This window comes from Mauremys reevesii, linkage group 26 (assembly GCF_016161935.1).
Source record: "Mauremys reevesii isolate NIE-2019 linkage group 26, ASM1616193v1, whole genome shotgun sequence".
Lineage (NCBI taxonomy): Eukaryota > Metazoa > Chordata > Testudines > Geoemydidae > Mauremys > Mauremys reevesii.
The window spans coordinates 7317702-7337418 of NC_052648.1; the positions used below are offsets into that span (position 1 = coordinate 7317702).

The following is a 19717-nucleotide window of genomic DNA, read 5'->3' on the forward strand; positions in this document are numbered from 1 at the left end:
CAAAACAAAACCAAAAAAACAGAACCATGAAAAAGAAATGCAAAGTATTAACCTGGAGCCAAAGCAAATGTTATCCCTGATGCTGTCAGCTGCTCGGTGCTGATCTGGGGTGATCTGCTGGTAAATGCTGAAGGATTGTGTGTGAGGGAGACCAAAGGAGAGGGTGGGGAAGGAAGGGAGGGAGGTTCTGGGCCTGATTCTCTGTTGACCACCCAGGGTGCAGGGCAGCAGAGAATCAGGGCCTTTGTATTCTAGACAAAAGACTGCAACTCCAGCCCTTTGTGTTACAGACAGAGCTGGGCTCTCCCTGGAGAGTGGGATTCTGGGGGCGCTCATTGTTCAGAGGCTGCCTAATGGGGCTGCTGGAGAGCCCCTCCCAAAGCCCCTCTTGTGGCAGGGGGGGCTTGTCTTTAAAGCCTTTGCTTTGTTCAGTCCCTGAAGCTTAGCCCCTTTTTCCAGGATCCCAGAAGAGAGGTCTGCAGTTGTACTTCAGGTGTTTGTTCTCAGTGTCTGTGTCTTTGTTAAAACAACAAGGAGCCCTTGTGGCACCTTAGAGACTAACAAATGTATTTGGGCATAAGCCTTCGTGGGCTAGAACCCAGCTCATCAGATGTTATAACACATGGGAGGGGGGTGTCACTCGGTCCGTCTCCACTGCAGCTGGGAGCAAGCCGCCCAGCCCGGGTAGATGGACTTGCATCAGGGGCTCAAGGTAGCAGGCTAAGAGTGGCAGTGTGGAGATCCCGGCTCTCAAGCCTAGGCAATTGGGCGGGTTCTGAGCTTTGTCCCAAGCCGGAGCGTCCAGGCCACGAGCCTGTCTACCCAGTCTGGGAGTCTTGCCCCCAGCTGCAACGCTGACCTACCCTCTGGGGTCTCCCTGCCTTGTGCGTGCCGCGAGCTAGGAGCCAGCGGGTGTTGCTGGCGTCTGCGTGTTTTAAAGGGCAGGTGCAGTCCAGCCCAGTGAGTTGAACCCGTTCCTGCCCTTTACTGTGGGCTCCTGATCCCTTGGACTGGCGAGTCCCCTTTGGCCATAGCTGCCATTTCCTCTGCCCCCGTCCATGCTATGCTGCACCCGCTAAACACTTAGTGGACACAACGAATTTATCACTGCTTGTCAGAGCTGTCGCTGTTGGAAAAAAGCCGGTGGGGGTGGGGAATTTATTTCTCCTGGTGATTTAAACACAATTCAGATCCTGCCTGCCTGCCTCTCCCCCATCCTTATGGTTTAACCCTTTGTATGCCAGAATGCCCTGATGAAGCTGTCTGAGAACAAACTTCCTCTCACCCAAAATGGATGCACCCATTCCCCACTCCCTTGGAGCCTATCACTCAGAGCTGGGTTTACCAAGTGCATGAACAGGTCTGGGGTGTGTGTGTCAGAGAGAGAGATCCAAGGTCGTCAGTCTGTGACTCAGTTTCCCTATGGAGGGTAATGGCGCTCAGGTTCTTTTTTGTAAATCCTAGGGATGAGATGCACGTATATTAGAGCCTAGCATAAGGAGGTGTAGCCCAGTGGATAGGGCACCGGACTGGGACTCAGGAGACCTGGATTCTAATCCTGTCTCTGCCCCTGGCTGGCTGGGTGACCTTGGGCAACTCATTTCCTTTGCTGTGCCTCTGTTTCCCCATTTGTAAAATGGGTATAATGCTGTTAATTTGCTTAGTAAATCGCTTTGAGATCTAAAGATGAAAAGCGCTAGTTAAGAGCTAGATATTATCATTTATCATCTAATAAGGGTCTTGACTGGATGACCATGGGCTATATCCACTATGACAGCGGGGCTGAAACCTGTATCCTACGTTCTCAAAAGGGGCTAGTGATTTTGAGTGCCTCAATTTCTTGAGTGCCTTTAAAAAGGCCTAATTTTCAGAAACTGCCGATAACCAGCCATATGAAAATCAGGGCCCCTGCCCTTACTCAGTACAGTGTCTCAACTTGGGCAATCAAAACAATTTGTTACTTTTGAAAATTTAGGCTGGTTAGTGCTTTTTGGTAGCACACAAGTCTTTGGCACTTACTCTTTATTAAAATGTGTCTGATAACCCTCTGTCACTGAGGAACCTAGGTCCCAGCTGGGGTCGCGTTGCCAGTCACACGGAGAAGGAAGGAAGCTGGGCACATCTGTGCTGGGTTTGGAACATTGGTAAGCAAAAAGTTTCCGCATCAGGACTTTCATGCTGAGATGAAACCAGCCTGGAAAGCAGAACCATCTCCTGTTACCCAGAATGGGCCAGTTAGCTTGATTCAACCAGAGCAGGGAGGTTTGGGAACACCCCTATTGTAAGGAGAGGAATGGGGTGTTTAATTTAATGCTGTCAGTGCATGGTAGGGGGAGTGGGTCTCTCTGGTGCTTTTGCTCATTCTTTAAAAAAAGAAGAAAAAAAAAGTGAATGTAGCGAGGACAATAAATGCTGCATGGAGAACCCTGGAGTTACAGAATTGCAAGCTGGCCTCGAACATGGTGCTGGAGTCTCCTTGCCGGGCCCTGCCTATAGGAACACCCAGAGAAGTCACCCTACTGAGATCCATTCGGTCCCAAGCCTCTGCCAAAACTGTCAGCAGGGCTGATTGGGGGGGTGGAGGGCTGCCCACATCACACAAACCTCTCACTCAGGTCTCTGTTAAGGTGGTTGGCTGGGCAGATCAACGAGAGCTGACTCATAACGAAGCAGCAAGCTAGAGGTGCATGCTTGTTTATTTAGATGTCAGAGCTCTGTTTTTGGAGAGGAGATGGCAGGCTGGTTGGTGATTGATTGTGCTTTAAAAGCTTTTTTTTTAAAAAAACCCCACACACTCATTGGGGCAGGAAATGAGATGACCCATTGACCTTTATTAATGTGCTGTACAAACTGAACTGGCAACTCAGAGAATGCATTAGCGCGTGGAGAAGAGTTCTCAGAATGCAGCCTCTTCTCTGTAAGGTTCTTGTGGTAATAGACTGACGAGGCTTGATGAGGTGCGGGGGACTCGTCCCACTGCACTCTCTGGGAAGGTGAGAGGCAAAAGCGAATCACGGATGATGAGAGCCGGGTGAAAGTTTTTAAAACGATTTTACATGGGAAAATTGTCAATTTTTTTTCATGTTTCACCAGCCCCCTCCCTCCCAACTAATCCAAATTTTAAATTTAAAACATCATCCAAATGGTTATTGAATTTTTGGGTTTGATTTTTAAAATGTCAGCAATTTTTTTTCAAAAGCCATAAAAAGGGGCTCTTTTCAGATCCTTCAAAATGAAAACCACTTTGAATTTTTTTCCACCAAATTATGTGGGGGGTGTAGTGTGGGTTGGTGTTTTTTTTGCATTTCAGGGAGAAATGGGGAAGAGAAGCTGTATCTTGTGTGGCAACTTTTCACCTGGTAAGTGGCTTAACCAGAGATCCAGATCTCAGGCCCGTAGTCCTACCCTTGCTGGGTTCAGGCCCATTCTAGCGATGGCTGTTTAAACACAGTGGTTGCTAGCAGGGTTGGAGAGAAGTTCCCTCATGAGGCAGCCTAGATTTTCGTTCTCTCTGGGCATCACACTGGCGGAGATGTTCTCTGGATAAACCCCCATTCTGGCTGGGGGGCTTAATGGAGCTAGGTGTCCAGCTCCCATTAAGATGGGAGTAAAATATTCAAAAGGACCTAAGCGATCTAGCTGGAGACCCCTGACTTTCAATGAATCACATAGGTGCTTTTGAAAATGTTACCCTGGGTGCCTAGCTCCTGTAGACCTCTGAATAGTCCCCTGTCTCTCTCGGTGAGAGAAGCTGGGCTTCCAGCAAAGCACTTCACATTTTATTATTCTTTAAACGCTGACCACGTGCATGGCTCCGTACGAGCCACCAAAGAAGTTGCAGTCAGAGAATGGGAGAGGATCTGACGCACTAGGAAGCCCCAGAGGAAAGAACAACTTAAAGCAGCTTTTTGACTGTAAGAATTCGTCTCATTTCTGAAACATGGCTAGATCTAGCGCAAGCCTGACCCTCAGCTCTTCACTTAGCTGCATCCTCCAATAAGGACTGAGGCCCGTAGGCCCTGTCTGTGCCGCAGAAGATCCTGTGTTGGGGAGCCCGGTAAGACTTTTCAGGGCAGTAGAACAGCACGAGAACAGCAACCGTTGTGCTTATTTGTGCAGTGCCAATAGCTTGTTGGGGCCTTGGGGCAGGTGTCTCCTCATCATGCCTGTCTGTAAAGAGCTTACGTGTACAGACACAGGAAGGGAGACAAGGCGTGATGAAATCCGTGTGATTTGAGCATACATCAAGGTAATTCACACCTGCGCTTAACCATGCTGGAGGATGGGAGAAGCCATCCGTCCTGTAGCTGAGTCCCCCAGCGGTGTGCGTTCTGCAGCGTGTATAGGAATGCTGCTGTGAATACAAATAACACAGACGATGATTATAAGAGTCAGCCAGTCTTCATGCTTCGGGATGTCAGCTATCACCTGCTAGAGGCCAGGAAGAAATTTCCTTCCAGGAAGCTAAATATGCTTGGGAGGCTTATGCCTTTCCCCAAGAATCCAGCAGGCAGACTAGGTCTATTCTGGGGAGACAGTCATGGGGTAGGTAAGAGAATTAGTGGCTAAGGGGACTTCTGGTGGATGCATCTAGTGACTCCATCCATACCCAGTGCTTTCATTGCCACCTTCCAAATGATCCTAAGACAATGAAGCAACCTCCTCTCTTCTCCTTCCCTCTCTGCCTTCTCCCCCATCGCTCTCTCATTTTACGCAGCAGAGCCAGGTGGGAGCCTGTGTCTTGCCATCCCCGTAATCCCAGGCCGGCGAGTCCAGGGGGAGACAGCCAGGTGACGTACCTGCTCTGAAGGATGAGTTGCTGGATTGAGGTTGACGTGTCCTCATATCTCTGCCAGTGCTTTCAGTCTCCATCAAGGGCTTTGGGAAGCACATTAGCACCGGAGCAGAAGTGTCACCCTCTGGCATCTCTCTTTCTCTCGGCCGGAAGCCATTGCAGTTGCCCCTTTCACCAGACCTTTTCTATCCCAACCATTTATGCGGCGTAAAAGCCCTCGTGGAACCGGGGGGAGTGGTGGTGTCAGTTCAGATCCGGCGGACTGTTCCACATGACTTGTCCATGTTAATCGGTGCTTTTTGGGGGGCGGCGGGGCGGGTATGGTCGCCTCTTGCCTGCTCGCGGAGCTCGGAGCCAAAGAATGTCGCTGGTGACGCATTTAGAAAAGAGTGGAGTCACAAAGAGACATTTAACAGCGTTTATTGTAACCCAAGGGAATTTCATTTAGATAAATAGGTGCTGACCTCCTCGGTGCTCTGGGTGCCGGCCGAACAAGCCCTGGTTTGAAATGTTAAGTGCCTAAAAACATCATAGTGAGGAGGATTTCCTCCCACCAATGGGAATCAGAAGCCACTTGTTTGCGGGTAGCAGGAAAATCATCCCAGCTCTAACCAACTTGATTCAGTTTTCTTTGTGCTGTGTTTGTAGCCCAGTCCTCCTTTAGTTAACAGTTGCCATCACGACAATTCCTGATGCCCTCGGACCCTGCCTTCCTCTGTTAAAATAAAAAAACCAACACCTCATTGTTCTTGGTCGCAGCGCTGCTGTGAACACGGCACGCGAAGTCTGTTGGGAGCCTCCGTGCGCTGTTCTATCAGTGTCTCGAACAAGCGTTTCAGGAGCGCCCGGCTTGCAGAACCCTGCTTTCCTGTGCCACCTGCACATGTTTTTAAATAGCTGGCCATGAGATGTTAAAGAGCTATCCTCGCGTCCCACATGCATCAGGTGGCTTAGAGTCTGTGAAGTACGAGTCCAAAGCTGCTGGTTGGGAGGCTGCTGCTTGGGGATGAATATTACAAGCTGTAATATCTAAGGGACTTTCTTATTTATCCTGGGTTCTTTCCCTTTAGTGCTACAAAGAGGCCGTCTTGATGAGTTATTAGGACCGGGAAAGATCAAGACGCTCATTCAGATTGCATCTCCGGGTGGCTTCATGCTCCGATACGTATCAGAGGGTCTAGGCAACCTCTCTGCCCCCGTAGCCCCTCCTAATAAAATGTATCCTATGCTGCTTTTTTCCAAAAGGCAGCAAACCCCGATTTTTTGTATTTAATGTAAGTAATGTACAGTGGGTAAGAACCTACCTAGATCTAAGGGGATCCCCACAGACAGAGAATCCTTCCCCATTATTCTAGTGTTTCATGTCTATCGCCGGACTGTTGTGGTGTCTCTGTCAACATCGATGGCGTGAGGTGGGCTGTGCTCTGCGTTCGGTCTCCCTTTTCAGCCCTTCTGGGGCTCCGTCTGCCATTGGTGCTGGCAAAAATGTTCGGGGCGATTGAGACGGGGGCCAGAGTCACTACTGAGAATACCACCCTTGGGTGCTACTCAGGCAGCTCAAAGGGGCGGGGATCTGTCCCCCCAGAACTCCCTGCTGCTTTAAAGCTGGAGGAGGTGACTCCTGCACTGGCTGCCTCCCAGACTCCCCCAGGTCCACTGGAGGGTGGAGAGGTGGGATGTGATGTGCTATACCAGGCCTCCATTGGCTCACGGTTCTACCTCCTGCCTGGGGCACTCAGGAATCAGGATGATGGAGCCATTGCCGGCTCCTTGGCGCCCCCTTCTGTCCTGCCCCAAGCAGGCTCAACCACAGGCCCTACATCTTTTTGGTGTCATGTTCCTTTGGGGCCCGGCTGCTAAATAACTAAAACTGTTTGTGCTTCAGCAAGGATTCGTTCCCACCCCCAGGCTTCCAGCTCCCCGTTCAGTCCTGCAGTAATAAAAAAAAAACATGTAGTGCTTTTATCACACTCATCTTGATCAAATATCAGAGGGGTAGCCGTGTTAGTCTGGATCTGTTAAAGCAGCAAAGAATCCTGTGGCACCTTATAGACTAACTGACGTTTTGCAGCATGAGCTTTCGTGGGTGACTTGCATCCGAAGAAGTGGGTATTCACCCACGAAAGCTCATGCTGCAAAACATCTTGATCAAAGCACGTTATGACTCCTCCCAAGCCCTGTGAGCTGGGAAAGGATCACTATTGACAGAGGGGGAAACTGAGGCATGGAGCAGGGAGAGCCCCTTGCCTCAAGCACACAGAGGGTAGCTGGTGTCGGGGCTGGGATTAGAACTCACGGGAGGTGGTTGAAGTCCCCGAGTTTGAGGCCAGAAGGGACCATCCGCTCACCTAGTGTGACCTGACAGTCACCGGCTGTTCAACATCACCAAGCCCGACAATGGGAATTAGACCAAAGTATTACAGCCCCAGGAGTCTAAACTATTGTTGGCACTGAAGTCGTGCCAGTGACTCTGCGGCACCTCCGCTTGTGCACATCCGGGCGATTGCTTTGCTGCCCCCAGAGCTTGGCTGAGCGGGGATCAAAGCCCTCCCCCAGCCACAGATCTCTTCAGGGGGCACAAGGGAAACGTCCCCCGCCCATCTCCAGCTCATCTTTTGTTCTGTTTTGTTTTTCCCCTCCCCTGTTTTTTCCATTCGCTCCAGCATGTGGAAAATCTCTCTTTCAGAGGGTCTCTGTGTCCATCAGGTCAGATCACTTCACACCTTGTCGCCCAGCCAGTGCGGCTGTTCCGGGGAAGCGGGAGGGATTGGGGAGGGAGCGCGGGTGGTGAGGGTTAAACTGTCGAGGTCTCCTGCCCGTTCTTCTCTTCCCTGGCGTGATCCCTTTTGAGGGTGCAAGCAGCTCGCCGTGATCTGCCAAAGCCGTAAACCTGGGGCAGGCCAGCCTGATGCCGTGACTGGACCTGCGCTTTGCTCATTCATGATGGAGTCGGCTCCAGGGCCATTTTAGTCACTTGCCCTCTGTTTCCACGGGGGACTGTTCTCTTCTTGTGTACAGCTGCCCCCTGCTCCGATGTGCTTTCAGTTCCCACTTCGATAACAGCCGCCCCCCACGCTCTCGTCTAACTGTCTGCTGGTTCCTTTTGTGTCTCTGCAGGTGCTGACGTCCCTTTGGAGGTTCTGTGAGTTTCGCTGAACTGGGGCCTTCCTGGCTAGGGTGGGAGGTCGTTGCCAAGAATGAGGATCCTTTGCAGCCCGGGAATGTCTTCGCTGGTCCCTCTCGTGAACCTCCTCTCCTTGCTTCTGATTGGCTGCATGTCTGAAAGTAAGTGACCTCCCCCCCCACCCCCTTGGCTTCTTGGCTCTTACCCGGTATCTCTACCACTTGCGTCCCTTTGCGGCTCAGTCCTCGGAGAAGGGACAGGCCCGATGGAGCGTCTCTTTTTAAGGGGCCAGTTAGCACATCCCCTCCCCAACCCATTAATAAACGTTGAGTGTGAATTTGGTGCAGGTGAAGGGTTTGGTGCCTTGAAGGCCTCTGCTTATCTCCAGCCCAGGCATCTCAAGCTTCCCATGTGCTCCTCAGCTATTGTTCCCAACCCTGCCTTCAAGGGATCTTGTATGGAGAGGCGGGAGGAGCAGCACGGTCTCTGTTGCCCATTTCAGTCTCTGCAGAGGCTGCCAAATTGGCCTGGGTATTTTACTGATGTCACCCCTTACTTGTTGGGAACGGGACTGAGACACGGCAAACTCATTTCACGTGGTCCTGTCCCTTTCTCCCCTTCCCCCAAGCATCCTTGGCCCGCTGCTCACCAGGGTTGATTTCAAACCAGCAGCTGAAGCACGAGTTTTCTGTTCCCCGTCTCATGAGCCAGCCAGTCCTAGTTTAACACTGTTTTTATCTTCTCTGCCTTGCAAAGGTTGCTGTAAAAACCTCAGCGACTTGCATGTAATGTTCCTTCAGCACGAAGGCCGATCACTCGGGGATCAGCAGAATAGACTTTTCCCAACTGATTGAATTATGACTTTTTCTTCTCCCCCAGCAAAGCTTCTCGAAGCTGGCAAAAGAGCCGTTCTGGTCAGCACAGCGCTTGACAGCTTTGCATGTAATCACTTCGTTATCAGGGTTTATTAAGAGGAGGTGTTCGTCGGGGATTAAATGGGGAAGGAGACCCTTTGTCGCTGGGATTTTGTTTGTTTGATAGTGCTTTGTCTTCTCTGCAGAAGATGGGGCAGGTGTTTGCCATTCCCTGGCATAGACTTCACGTTTATACAAGTTCCGTTTAGCCCCTTTATGTGTGGGAGGATTGTACGTGTATGGGAAGATATGGTACTTCCTCATTTACTAAGAGAGGGAAGGGAGTTGATCTCCAAGAGGTTCAGAGCTGGGTCATTCCCTGGTATGGGATCTCAGCGTTTTTAATGTACAGTTCTACATACATGCGTGTGTATCGGTATAATGGTGGCAGTGTGGCCTAGTGGTTAAAACAGAAGGCTGAGAACGTGGAGTCCTGGGTTCTGTTGTTGCCACCGACTCATGGTGTGACCCTGTTGAGAAGCGTGCACAAAAACCTAGTGTATGTTCATGCACAAGTGTTTGCATTTGTATGCACCTTTGTCTGCACACAGCCCTGACTTGTGTGTGTTGTGGGTGCTGAGCCGCTAAGAAAATCAGGCCCCATGTTGTTGTTTTTTTGTTGTTAAGATGTGCACATCTGAACTGAGTGCTCACAACCCCTGCTGATGCCTGTTGGAGCTTTGGGGGCCCATAAGCCTTAACTTCCTTGCAGTCTTGATTTTCCCTGTCTGTATCATGGGAGGGGGATTCTATGTACCGAGCTCCGGTTGGGTGGGGCTTAGTTATGGTTACATTTGTGAAGTGGTTTGAGATCCCCCAAGGCTGCTGCACAACTGTCCTGTACCTTTGCTGTGTTTGAGAGAAACCAGACTGTGCGTTAGGAAGTGCAGCTGTTTGAGAAAGACAGATTGTGGCTGAAGGCACTTGTTGCATGGCCCAAGCTGTGCCGGTGACTGGCATCACTAAACACCTTGTTGCTGGCTGCCAGGAAGCTGCCTGGCTTTTCTGCACGGTAACTCTGCAGTGTCCTCAGGCCCCAGACAGTAAAAGCTGCGTGTGTGCGGGTGGCCCCCTCAGGTCCCTGGCAGTAAAGCTCTGGGTGTGTATGTGTTATATCTGGCTTTCTCTGGGTTTATTCGCTCCCTGTGTCCAGCTTTACCTCCCGGCCCTTCCCACATCTCCAGTACAAGACCTAAAAAGACCCAGGCTGTTTTGCCCTGACCTGCAGGCTGCTGTCTGTCATGGACAGATGAGTGAGTGGGAGATGATTATTGGGGTCCTCCCACTCTGTCCGGCCCTATGCTGGGGGTAGGTGGGCGGGGTTTCCCGTCTATCCTGCAGGGTTCTCTCTCAACTCAGGTTGCTAAGGGGATGGGGAACAGAATTTCTCTTCCTCCCTATCTTGCAGAATCGTGTCCCCTTGGCGGAAGGGCGAGGGAGTGTCATGGTTTCTCTTCCTCTATTTCAGGGTAGCTTGTGGTCTGACAGGCAGGTGTGTGTGGCTGTGGCTGGCAGGGATTCTCTCCCAATCTATTCCTAGGGGCCTGATGCCGCTGGAGACCTCAATGGGCTGTACCTGTGAATAAACGAACAGTGATAATGAGTTGGTTTGGGCACTGGTGCACCTCAGTCCCTCCTGTTCTTCGCCCGCGGCACATGCTAGTCGAGTCTCCTATGGGCTGGAATACTGGGCTTTGATTTTGGTCGCTGGGTTTAGGGTTTGGGTGGTGTTGGTGGCCTGCGATGTGGAGATCAGACTAGATCCAGTGGGCCCTTAAGGCCTTAACGTCTATAACTCCCCCCCAACACACACACACGCATTCCAAGAGCCGCTGATTTGGAAGAGATTTCTGGGAGCCGCCTGGGACGCCCCAGCCTCCACCCTCCCGGTCCGTAGCGCTGGAGCCGGCCTGTGCCACTCGCCGGGGAGGTATCTCAACAGCAAACAGCTTTGCCTGTCACAACCGTTGAGGCAGCGTGAGGAGCTGCCACTCGGTTCTGACAATGTCGACTCCGGTTGTATGGCCTTGGGCTCTCGCGCGTAATCCCTTGGCCGGCTTCCATTTGGCTGGCGCTCACCACAGCACTGACCTGTTTTCCTGTCCACATTCCCCACGGGACACCACGGCTTTGCAGCCACCAAGGCGGTGTCGGCCAGGGGGTGCTATCACCACTTGCCTGTTAGGAGTCGCAGCTCAGAGATGACAAACTCCTTGCTCCTGAGCGGTGGCTTCTTCCCAGCTCCAGAGGGAAAGGGTGGGCTTGTAGTGAAAGCACAGAGCTGAGAGCCAGGACTCCTGCACTCTACTCCCACCTTAGTCGTCTTTCTGTGCGACGCTGGGCAAACCACTGCCTCTTCTGTGCCTCAGTTTACCCCTGTAAAAGGGCTCTTCAAACACTTCCCTCTGTTTCACAGGCGTGCAGGCAGGTTTAAATCATTGACGGAGACTTTTGAAGAGAACGTGACATGGAAAGGGCAGCCTTGGTATTAAAAAAATAAATAAATAGTACTTTATTTTTAACCTACTGCTCTTACTAGACACCTTTTAAGACAAATATAAGTGAAAGGGGATAAAGAAGTAAATTTTCTCTGGTTGGTTGGTTTTTTCCTTTGTGTGTCGATACTTTCAGACTTTCCCCTGTATAGTTGGGGGCAGGCACAGAATTCAAAATGGTTAATTCTGGTTGTGGTTTTTTTTGTTTGTTTTATTTATTTAAAAAAAAAGTACTTCCCATTTAAGGAACTTTATCATCGTTTATTCAACCAACCCTCGGCAATAATAATGTTTAACACAGGAACGGCCATACTGGGTCAGACTAGTGGTCCATCTAGCCCAGTATCCTGTCTGCCTACAGTGGCCAGGGTGAGATGCTTCAAAAGCAATGAACTGAACAGGGCAGTCGTCAAGTTTACCCATCCCCTGTTGTCCAGTCCCGGCTTTTGGCCGTCTGAGGTTTGGGGACATCCAGAGCGTGGGGTTGCATCTCTACCCATCCTGGCTAATAGCCATTGAAGAACCCATCCTCAATGAAATTCTCATTCTTTTTTTAATCTAGTTATAGTTTTGGCCTTCACAACATCCCCCGGCAATGAGTTCCACAGGTTGACTGTTGTGTGAAGAAGTGCTTCCTTTTGGTTGTTTTAAACCTGCTGCCTAATGCTTGTACTACAGTAGCACCTAGAGGCCTTCCCAGAGATCCCATTGTGCTAGGTACTGTACATATGTCCACACACACACCATGAGAGACAGTCCCTGCCCCAAAGACCTTACAATCTAACTCAACAAGGGAAATAGGCACAGAGCCAGGAAATGACTTGCCCAAGATCAGTGGGCCACCAGATTTCTTGATTCCCAGTACAGACCTTGCTGCCTCTGCAGCTAGAACCTTGGAGCCTCTTGCGCATGTGAATATACAGAATAAGGTTTGTCTCAGGGGATGGAACACTAAAGAAGCCGCAGGATCTTTCCTGGCCCCTTCTCTGTGACGTACAAATCCATTTGGGGCTGTAGTGTGTGATAGGCCGTATAGATTTGGCCTCCTATCCCCATCTCTGACCTGAAGGAGCTATATGCATTTTTAAGTGCTCCTCAATCACAGATAAAGCCACTTACCGCGTAGAAATGTTTTATTCTTATGAGCAAAATTAGCATGTTTGCTCTTAAAGTGCATTTCGCTCATTGATTAAACCTGTGCATTTTACAGTAGAACCTTGCTAATTGGTACTTCATTCGGCCCCGCACAAAAAGCTGGTAGCCTCCATCCCCCACCCTCGCAAAGATTTAATAGCAGGTGTTGCAGTGAGCATTACTTATGACTAATGTTCCCTTCTTGTTACAAATCATGTTCTAGAACGATTCCTACCATGCTCCCAAGTATTACTGCAAATAATCACAGCTCAGTTGGAATCGCCAAAACAAAAGGATAAAGCCCATTTTATGATGCATTGCCTGGGCGTCTTTCCTTCAGTTGTGCTTGCTCTGTCCTTGATTTGCAGAATGCCGTAACCCTCAGTGGGCTCACAGTTCTCCTGCACTTTTAAACTGCGCTGCTGCCGATATAATGCTGTTGTGGAGGCTGGCCGTAGGCGGCAGCATGGCTGGCTTGCTGTTTAAGGAGGGGACTGTGGCTGGGTACGTGCCCCATACCAGCATGAAGAGAGTTAACTAGAGCTGGAGAGCTCCATGAAGGTACCTAGCCACTTCTGGTGGGTGCCCCAGCTCCCGCTTAGTGATGAATCCCAGCTGAGGGTTACTGTGAAGAGAGGAAGTCTGTAGTGGGTTGTGGCAGGGCTGGAGTCCTGATTCTGCAGTCAGTCTCTGGGGTCAGAGAGTAGAAAGAACCCCCAGAGGGCGGAAGGATATTGAAGTTTGTACGTATATGCGGGAATTGATTGGGAGATTCTAGAGGAGAGCCCTACGAAGCCTAGCCCTGCCCAAAGGCTAACCTTAGAGAGGCCTAAGAAAGGCTGGGTAGGAAGAGAAGTCCAGTGAAGCAGCAGTAAGGAGATGGACTGAGCAGATCTTGTGGTTGCTGGTTATAGGATCTCTGGGCCAGAACTTGATGTAGGGGGAGAACCTGGGTTCCCCTGCCAGCCACTGGCCAGGTGGCATGAGTCCAGAAAGGGGACAAAGATGGCAGAGAGCCTTGAGGGGAGGGGTGTAGGGTGACCAGACAGCAAGTGTGAAAAATCGAGATGGGGGTGGGGTGGGGGTAATAGGAACCTATATAAGAAAAAGATCCAAAAATCGGGACTGTCCCTATAAAATCAGGACATCTGGTTACCTTAGAGGGGTGAGAACAGTGGGGCCTGGAGTTAGGGCTGAAGACTTTACTGGACTGTTAATTGGTGGGACTTTGATACACCAGAAATGGGGAGAATTTAAAGGGACCTGTCTGGAAGGCCAAGTCACAAGAAGAGAGAGAGGCTGCTGCAGGGCTGGAGCAGCTGTTGGCAAGAGTGCTAGGCAATGAACAAGCTGCTATGCCAATCCCAGCCCTTAGGGGCACATCTGTGATAAGGGCACTCTTTTACAGAGAGTACGTCTTGCACACCTAGGAGTCTAGTCTAGATACATCTAGTACGTCTACATGGGAAGCAGTGGGTCTCAGAGTCTGGGTCTATAGCGTCGGGCTCGCAGGACTCATGCTACGGTGCTAATCACAGATGTGTAGTTATTTGGGCTCGGGCTGGAGCTCCCCTCCTCCTGAGTCTTCAGAGCCCACGGTCCAGCCCAAGCCCAAACATCTACACAGCTATTATCAGTGCCGTAGCAGAGTCTGGGCTCTGAGACTCATCGCTGTGGGACCCTGCCTGCTGTGTCGACGTACCCTAGGAGATGATGTGGTGGTGGGCGGGTGGAGAATCTGCCGGTCTAGATCAGTGTTACAGCTAGACTCTGTACACACCGTGTTAGTGTAACCCACTGGTCAGTGTGTGCCCATATATCTCCTTTTGTGGCCAGTCCACAGACGATGTGAATTGGTTACAGTTGCAACTCCGGAACCTGGCTCGTGCTTTTAGCAGAGGTCTTTGGTTCAATCAGTGGGGTTGTCCAAGATGGTAGTTGTAGTGAAACCAGGAAGCAGGTGATGCTCTCCATCTCGGGCCTCTATGGACCTTTTAAGATGGCCCCCACTGCACATGGATCTTTCTCAGGGAGCAGAGGATGTATTGGGAGACGGCTGCCTTCTCTTCAAATAGGCGCACCCTGAGAGCAATGCGTGATGCTGCTCTGACGCTGTGATGTGATGGGCATTTTCGTTGGCCCCAAAAGGGCTCCTGGACGCATTTGCGTCCTGCGAGCATAAAGTACTGCATGGGGGATCCTCCTGCGGAAATCAAGACGCTGAACTGGAGAACCATGGTGCGTGTTTAGGGAGCAGCAGATCTTGCGAGAGGGACACCCAGTAGGGAGCATGCTTTGGGGGACGATAGTGGTTGGATTGGTAACTGGTGGAGTGTCTGTCTGCAGCCGCTCCTCACTCCCTCTGCCAGCAGCGTCTCAAGTGGATTGAGAGAGGAAGAGGAGCCTTGATTGCACCGACCAATTCCATGGGGCCTGTGTGGGAGGGAGTGCTGCTTACCCAAGCCAAGGAGAGGAAGGGAGCTCCCATCTGCTTCTAGCACAGCGAAGCAGGGAGCTGTGCTCCCCTCCCACACCTGCTTGTTTTACCAGCTGCCGTGCTCCTCCATAGGTGGGAGACACCTTGCTGATCCTTGTTCTTTTGGAGCCCCCTCCCCGTCGTGTCTCTCAGCTGCTCTCCAGTCTGCCATTGCCAAGGGCTGTGGACCAGACGCCTTCCCACTCAAGGATGCCAAATTAAGCCTGTGTGTCACCTTGCTTAAGTGCCTGATTAAATTAAACCTTGTCTGCACGGATCAAGTGATGTCACTTGGTTTTTCTATTATTATTATTATTCTTATTTATTATTTAAATCAAATAGAAAATGCTAACTTTTCAATCCAAACAAGAGAAGAAATAAATCATCTTTGGAAAGCCTCCGCAGCGGGGAAAGAGTCTCACCTGCACCCAGGCAGCTGCAGCCACCTGCCAGACTAATGCGCATTGGGATCGCCACAGCCAGGGGGCGCTAGACACCCTTTTGGTTTTCTACAGGAGCGAGGGAGGCATCCATCATTGGAAGAACTGGCCTCCTACCAAAGGTTCTTGCTTTTGGGTGTAGTTGGATCACTAGGAATAATCCAGCTCTCCAGTATGGGATTGACAACTGGGAGAAAATGGTGGCTGGAGGGAGGGTGGAGGCATCTGAGAGTTAGGAACCCTGGGTTTTTCTTGCACTCCTAAATCATTTGGGTGCTTCGGAAAAAGCCCACTCAGCAGACAAGATGGTCCCATGCTGCTGCTTTCGCCTTTCATCCAAAAGGCTCCTAAGGGGCTTTACAAACTAGATTGTTGACTCTGCAGACTTATACATAGGAATTTATTTATCTGCCATTGAAATTACAGCCGCTTCTGAGCTGAAGCCCAGCGATCATGCTCGGAAAAATCACTTACCTCATTGAAACTACCAGGGGAATATTTTATTTATTTTAAGTGCATCCGGCCAATGATCTAGGCACAGGCATGATAAAAACATTGACAAATCCTACCGGACTCCTCCCGTCCTAATAGTCTATTTGAAGTTTAACATAAATCAAACCTCTTACCCCTTTTTTTAGGCACGACGAATGGAATGATTTAAATTGCAGCTTGACCAGGACCCTGGCAGGAATATATGGAAAAAATGTAGTGGATTTTTGTAATGACCAACTGCTCCGCTTGTTCTTAAAACAGCACCTCCTAGTCCGGTGCTGGGGCATTATGTACAGCACAGACTCGGGGGAGGTGGGTGGGATGACCCCTCCTTAGTCATCAACACCGCTTCTAGCAGCACAGCGCCTCCTAGTGCTGCATTGGAATCCATACTGACTCAGAGGAAAGCACCCTCGACTCCACCACTGAGTCACTTGTACCATTTACTGCTTCACCCTGGGTTTTCCTTACTGGTTTCCCATGCAAGGGCTGACCCAGCGTTATGAAACTTGACTCTGGAGACCATGTCCTCTAAAGCAGCTGTTTGGCTGGATAAGTGCCAGTATCTCAGGATTAGATTTTTAGATGGACTGTAGGGTACTGAACCCTTAAAAACTTACGTGCCCTGATTTCCTTAACTTGCATCTCGTGACTTGCTGAGAAAACTCCAGCCTCTGTCTCCCAGAGCCAAGGATCTGGTCTGAAAGTTGCTCCTTATAAAGACACAGATTGCTTCTGGCATCTCCACTTCCTACTTCTGGCTTTAGAGTGATGTGGCCCAGAATCGCCTGATGCTAGCCATGCACTTTATCTCATGGATGTTACCTGGCTGGGGCAGGATGGCTCCTTCTCACTGCTTCGGGGATCGTCCCAGTTGGGGTTTGGAGTCTTCGAAGACAGCGCCTGTGTGAGAAATGCTCCACTCTTCCCCTTGGGGGAACATCTGCTATTGGCTGGCTTGGGCGTTTGGAGACAGTGGAGCTGTGGCCAAGTCGTGTCTATGGAGCTGCCTTCCTGTGTCCTGTACCAAGGCCCTGAAAAGGATGGAGGTTGAATGTACCAGCTCTTAAGGTTTTGACTTTTGATTGTAGGGTGGGAAAGGAGCAGCCATTTGCTGGGTTCCAGCGTCTGGGTCAACCGGTAGCTCATACTGAAATGATGTGCATGTTACTTACTGCCTCTGTTGCAGCCTTCATGCAACACATTATGTAAGTGTATGTGAGTGTCTAGACCCACGTTTTCGCCATATGCACGTGACAAAACTGGGGCTCTTCCCCCGTGTCATGTTATCCCATTCACCCGTAAGCCATTAGTTTCCCTTTACGCCTTGCTTTTGGTGGGCCTTTCTCCCAGCAAGATCCTGCATGTGTTGGCTGGAGTTGTGAGAATCTATTTTCCTTCTGGCTGAATAGGCCCTCCTTTGGGGTCCAACCCAATATAGGTGGGGGGGTCACTGCCAAGTATCTGCAAGAATGTCTCAGCCCCTTGCTGGCCGGGAGAGCACAAGAGTCAGACCCTGGAAGCGGAAACCAGGCATCACGCAGGGCCACCGGACCAGCCCTGATTTGGTATCTCTTGTCCTGCCCAAGGAGCATGAAACGCATTCCCTGATGCATCTGCCCAGACCAGAGCACTCTGCACTTCTGATCTCCTGTCTTACAGGCCATTTCTATTCACTGTACCTGCTGGGCAAGACCCTTACCCGGCACTGTAATCAGCGCATCCCTTGGTAACACTGTCCCAGTTCCTGCCTCGGAGGAAGCCATCCTATCTTCTTTGCCTGGACCGCTGCCTTGAACTTTTTAGATTGTTCACATCTGGAAACAGGCACAGATTAAAAAAAAAAAATACCAACCAACCGCAAAGTCCATCATCTATCTGACTGATGCGCTGGCTCCAAATTCTGAGCTGCGCGATAGCATTGTTAAACTTAGTGCTTAATTCATGCCAGGGCTGAGCCCCAGCACCTCTAGGCTTGGCAGTTCATAGGCCTGGCACCTCTGGGCCTGCCACGTCAGTTAATGAAGTAAAAAAAAAATTGCTGGAGCCCCGGCAGCTCTTTCATTACAAATTTAAGTGCTGGTTAAACTCTCCCAGCAGGTAATGAAGTGGGAGCGGTGCTTTTCATCTCTGCCAGGTGGAGGTGCTGCGGGGAATGGTGGAATAATCCCCATGGGGAGGCTATGTGGGCTGATGGATAGGGTGGGAGTGAGGAGCTCTGCCGCTGAGCTGCTGTGTGTCTTCAGGCAGGTCATTTAATCTCCCTGTGCTTCTTTTTCTTCTCCAGTGTTTGTCTTGTAAGTGTAGATCCCAGGAGAAAGTGCTACGGGGCGTTGTAAGAGAGAGTTGCAGGTACTCCTGTGAAAGTGATGCTGCAATGAATTATTTGGATGGTTGAGATGGAGAATATGGGTTGATCTCTTCCCAAGTGGACTTTAGCGTGACTCATCCTGCTGTTATTGATAAAGTGTCACAGATTCGATGGGCAGGGTTGAGGCTGGTGCCATTGCGGTTTCCAGCCCTGACATGTCTTTCAGGGGCCAAAGGGAAAAGAAAAGCTTATATTTAAACCAAACCAAACAAGCGCCGCCTTCCCCCCCACACTCCCCACCCCGCAAACGCACACACAACTAGTTTATCGTTCTAGAAAGTTTCTCCAAAGTCCTCCAAACCTTTAATTGATTCAGGAGCATAAAATCAAGAAGGGGGGAGAGAGTGTGAGAGAGGAATGGTGTGAGCGATTTGAATAATTTATTGTCCTTTGAAGTTGCAAGAGAAATTTCAGCTGCCTTGGGGAGTAATTTCTCCCCATTCTGAAAGGGTTTTCTCCTCGTTTTAAACTCATGCATTTTTTGCATAATTAATGAAAGCGGCTCCCCCCCACCCCTTACAACCTCTGAAGTGGGGAGGCTTGGAGGGGTTCTGAAATGCGGTTGGTGTTTTTTAATCAAGAAAATCAAATTAATTTGACTCTCTCCCCCCCCCCCCCCAATTTATAACTTTATTTACAAATTAGTCTTTGTTTTTGGTTGAGTGAGGACACATCCAAATACTCAGCCTGGCCTTTGATAGGTCTGCCTAGAATTTTTTAAGGGGACGTATTGTCCTGTTCTTACGGTTTTCCACCTATTAAAGGTCACCTTGAGACCAGCCCTTGCCCCCAGCCAGTGAGTCCCAAACTGTGAGGTATCTGGAACCTTCAACTCTCATTGACCTGAGTGGGAGCTGAGGATGGTCGTTACCTCACAGCATCAGATACATGACTCTTTTTAATTCCAGTATCCACTTCTTCAGCTGAATGAAAGACACACTTTACCCCAGATCTCTGGAGAGGAGTTATTAACCTTCCACCAGGACACGGAGCCTCAGGCTCTTGGCAGGTTTAGATCCTTTATGGAAACCTGCCCTACAATGAGAGAACCTCCTCTTCCCTGGGTGGAGATGTGGGGGAGGACAGGAGTTCCGGGCTTATTTGATGCTGCTTCTCTCTGGATTGAGAGACAGTTCATCAGTTTCCTCCGTGTTGTGACTTGGCAGGAAAGTGAGCCTGAACATGCATGGCGAAGATTTTCTCCTTCGCGTTAGGTTGCTTGATCAGGAGAAAGTCCACTAGTTTTTCTCTCATGTTTATTAGCATGGACTTAACCACTGGACCTGAATGGTGCATTGTGCCTGTAGTTGCCCTGAGACTGACTTCCTATTTCCCGTCTCTCTGCCAGCGCTGTTAGCTGGATTCTTCCTTTTCCTCCATTATGCACAAGCAGGTAGTAAAAGTCTGAACGCCAGAGGATTGGGGGTGGGAGATAGGCCTGGTCTACACTCAACCTTTAGGTTGCCCTAGCTACAG

The 19717-nt window shown here is 50.3% G+C and overlaps 1 protein-coding gene across 13 annotated transcripts in view; it reads left to right on the plus strand.

Moving 5' to 3' along the window:
- The window catches only part of PTPRS (protein tyrosine phosphatase receptor type S), a 245435-nt gene that overhangs the window by 104625 nt on the left and 121093 nt on the right, over nucleotides 1–19717 (plus strand). For 12 of the 13 annotated variants that reach the window (XM_039515199.1, XM_039515189.1, XM_039515194.1 and 9 more), the window contains one exon: nucleotides 7913–8080. In XM_039515199.1, the coding sequence (XP_039371133.1) occupies nucleotides 7993–8080 (88 nt within the window). In that variant the 5' untranslated portion in view covers nucleotides 7913–7992. Of the gene's footprint in view, nucleotides 1–2126; nucleotides 2145–7912; nucleotides 8081–19717 lie in introns of those variants that run through there. The other variant, XM_039515192.1, reaches the window with a different exon arrangement.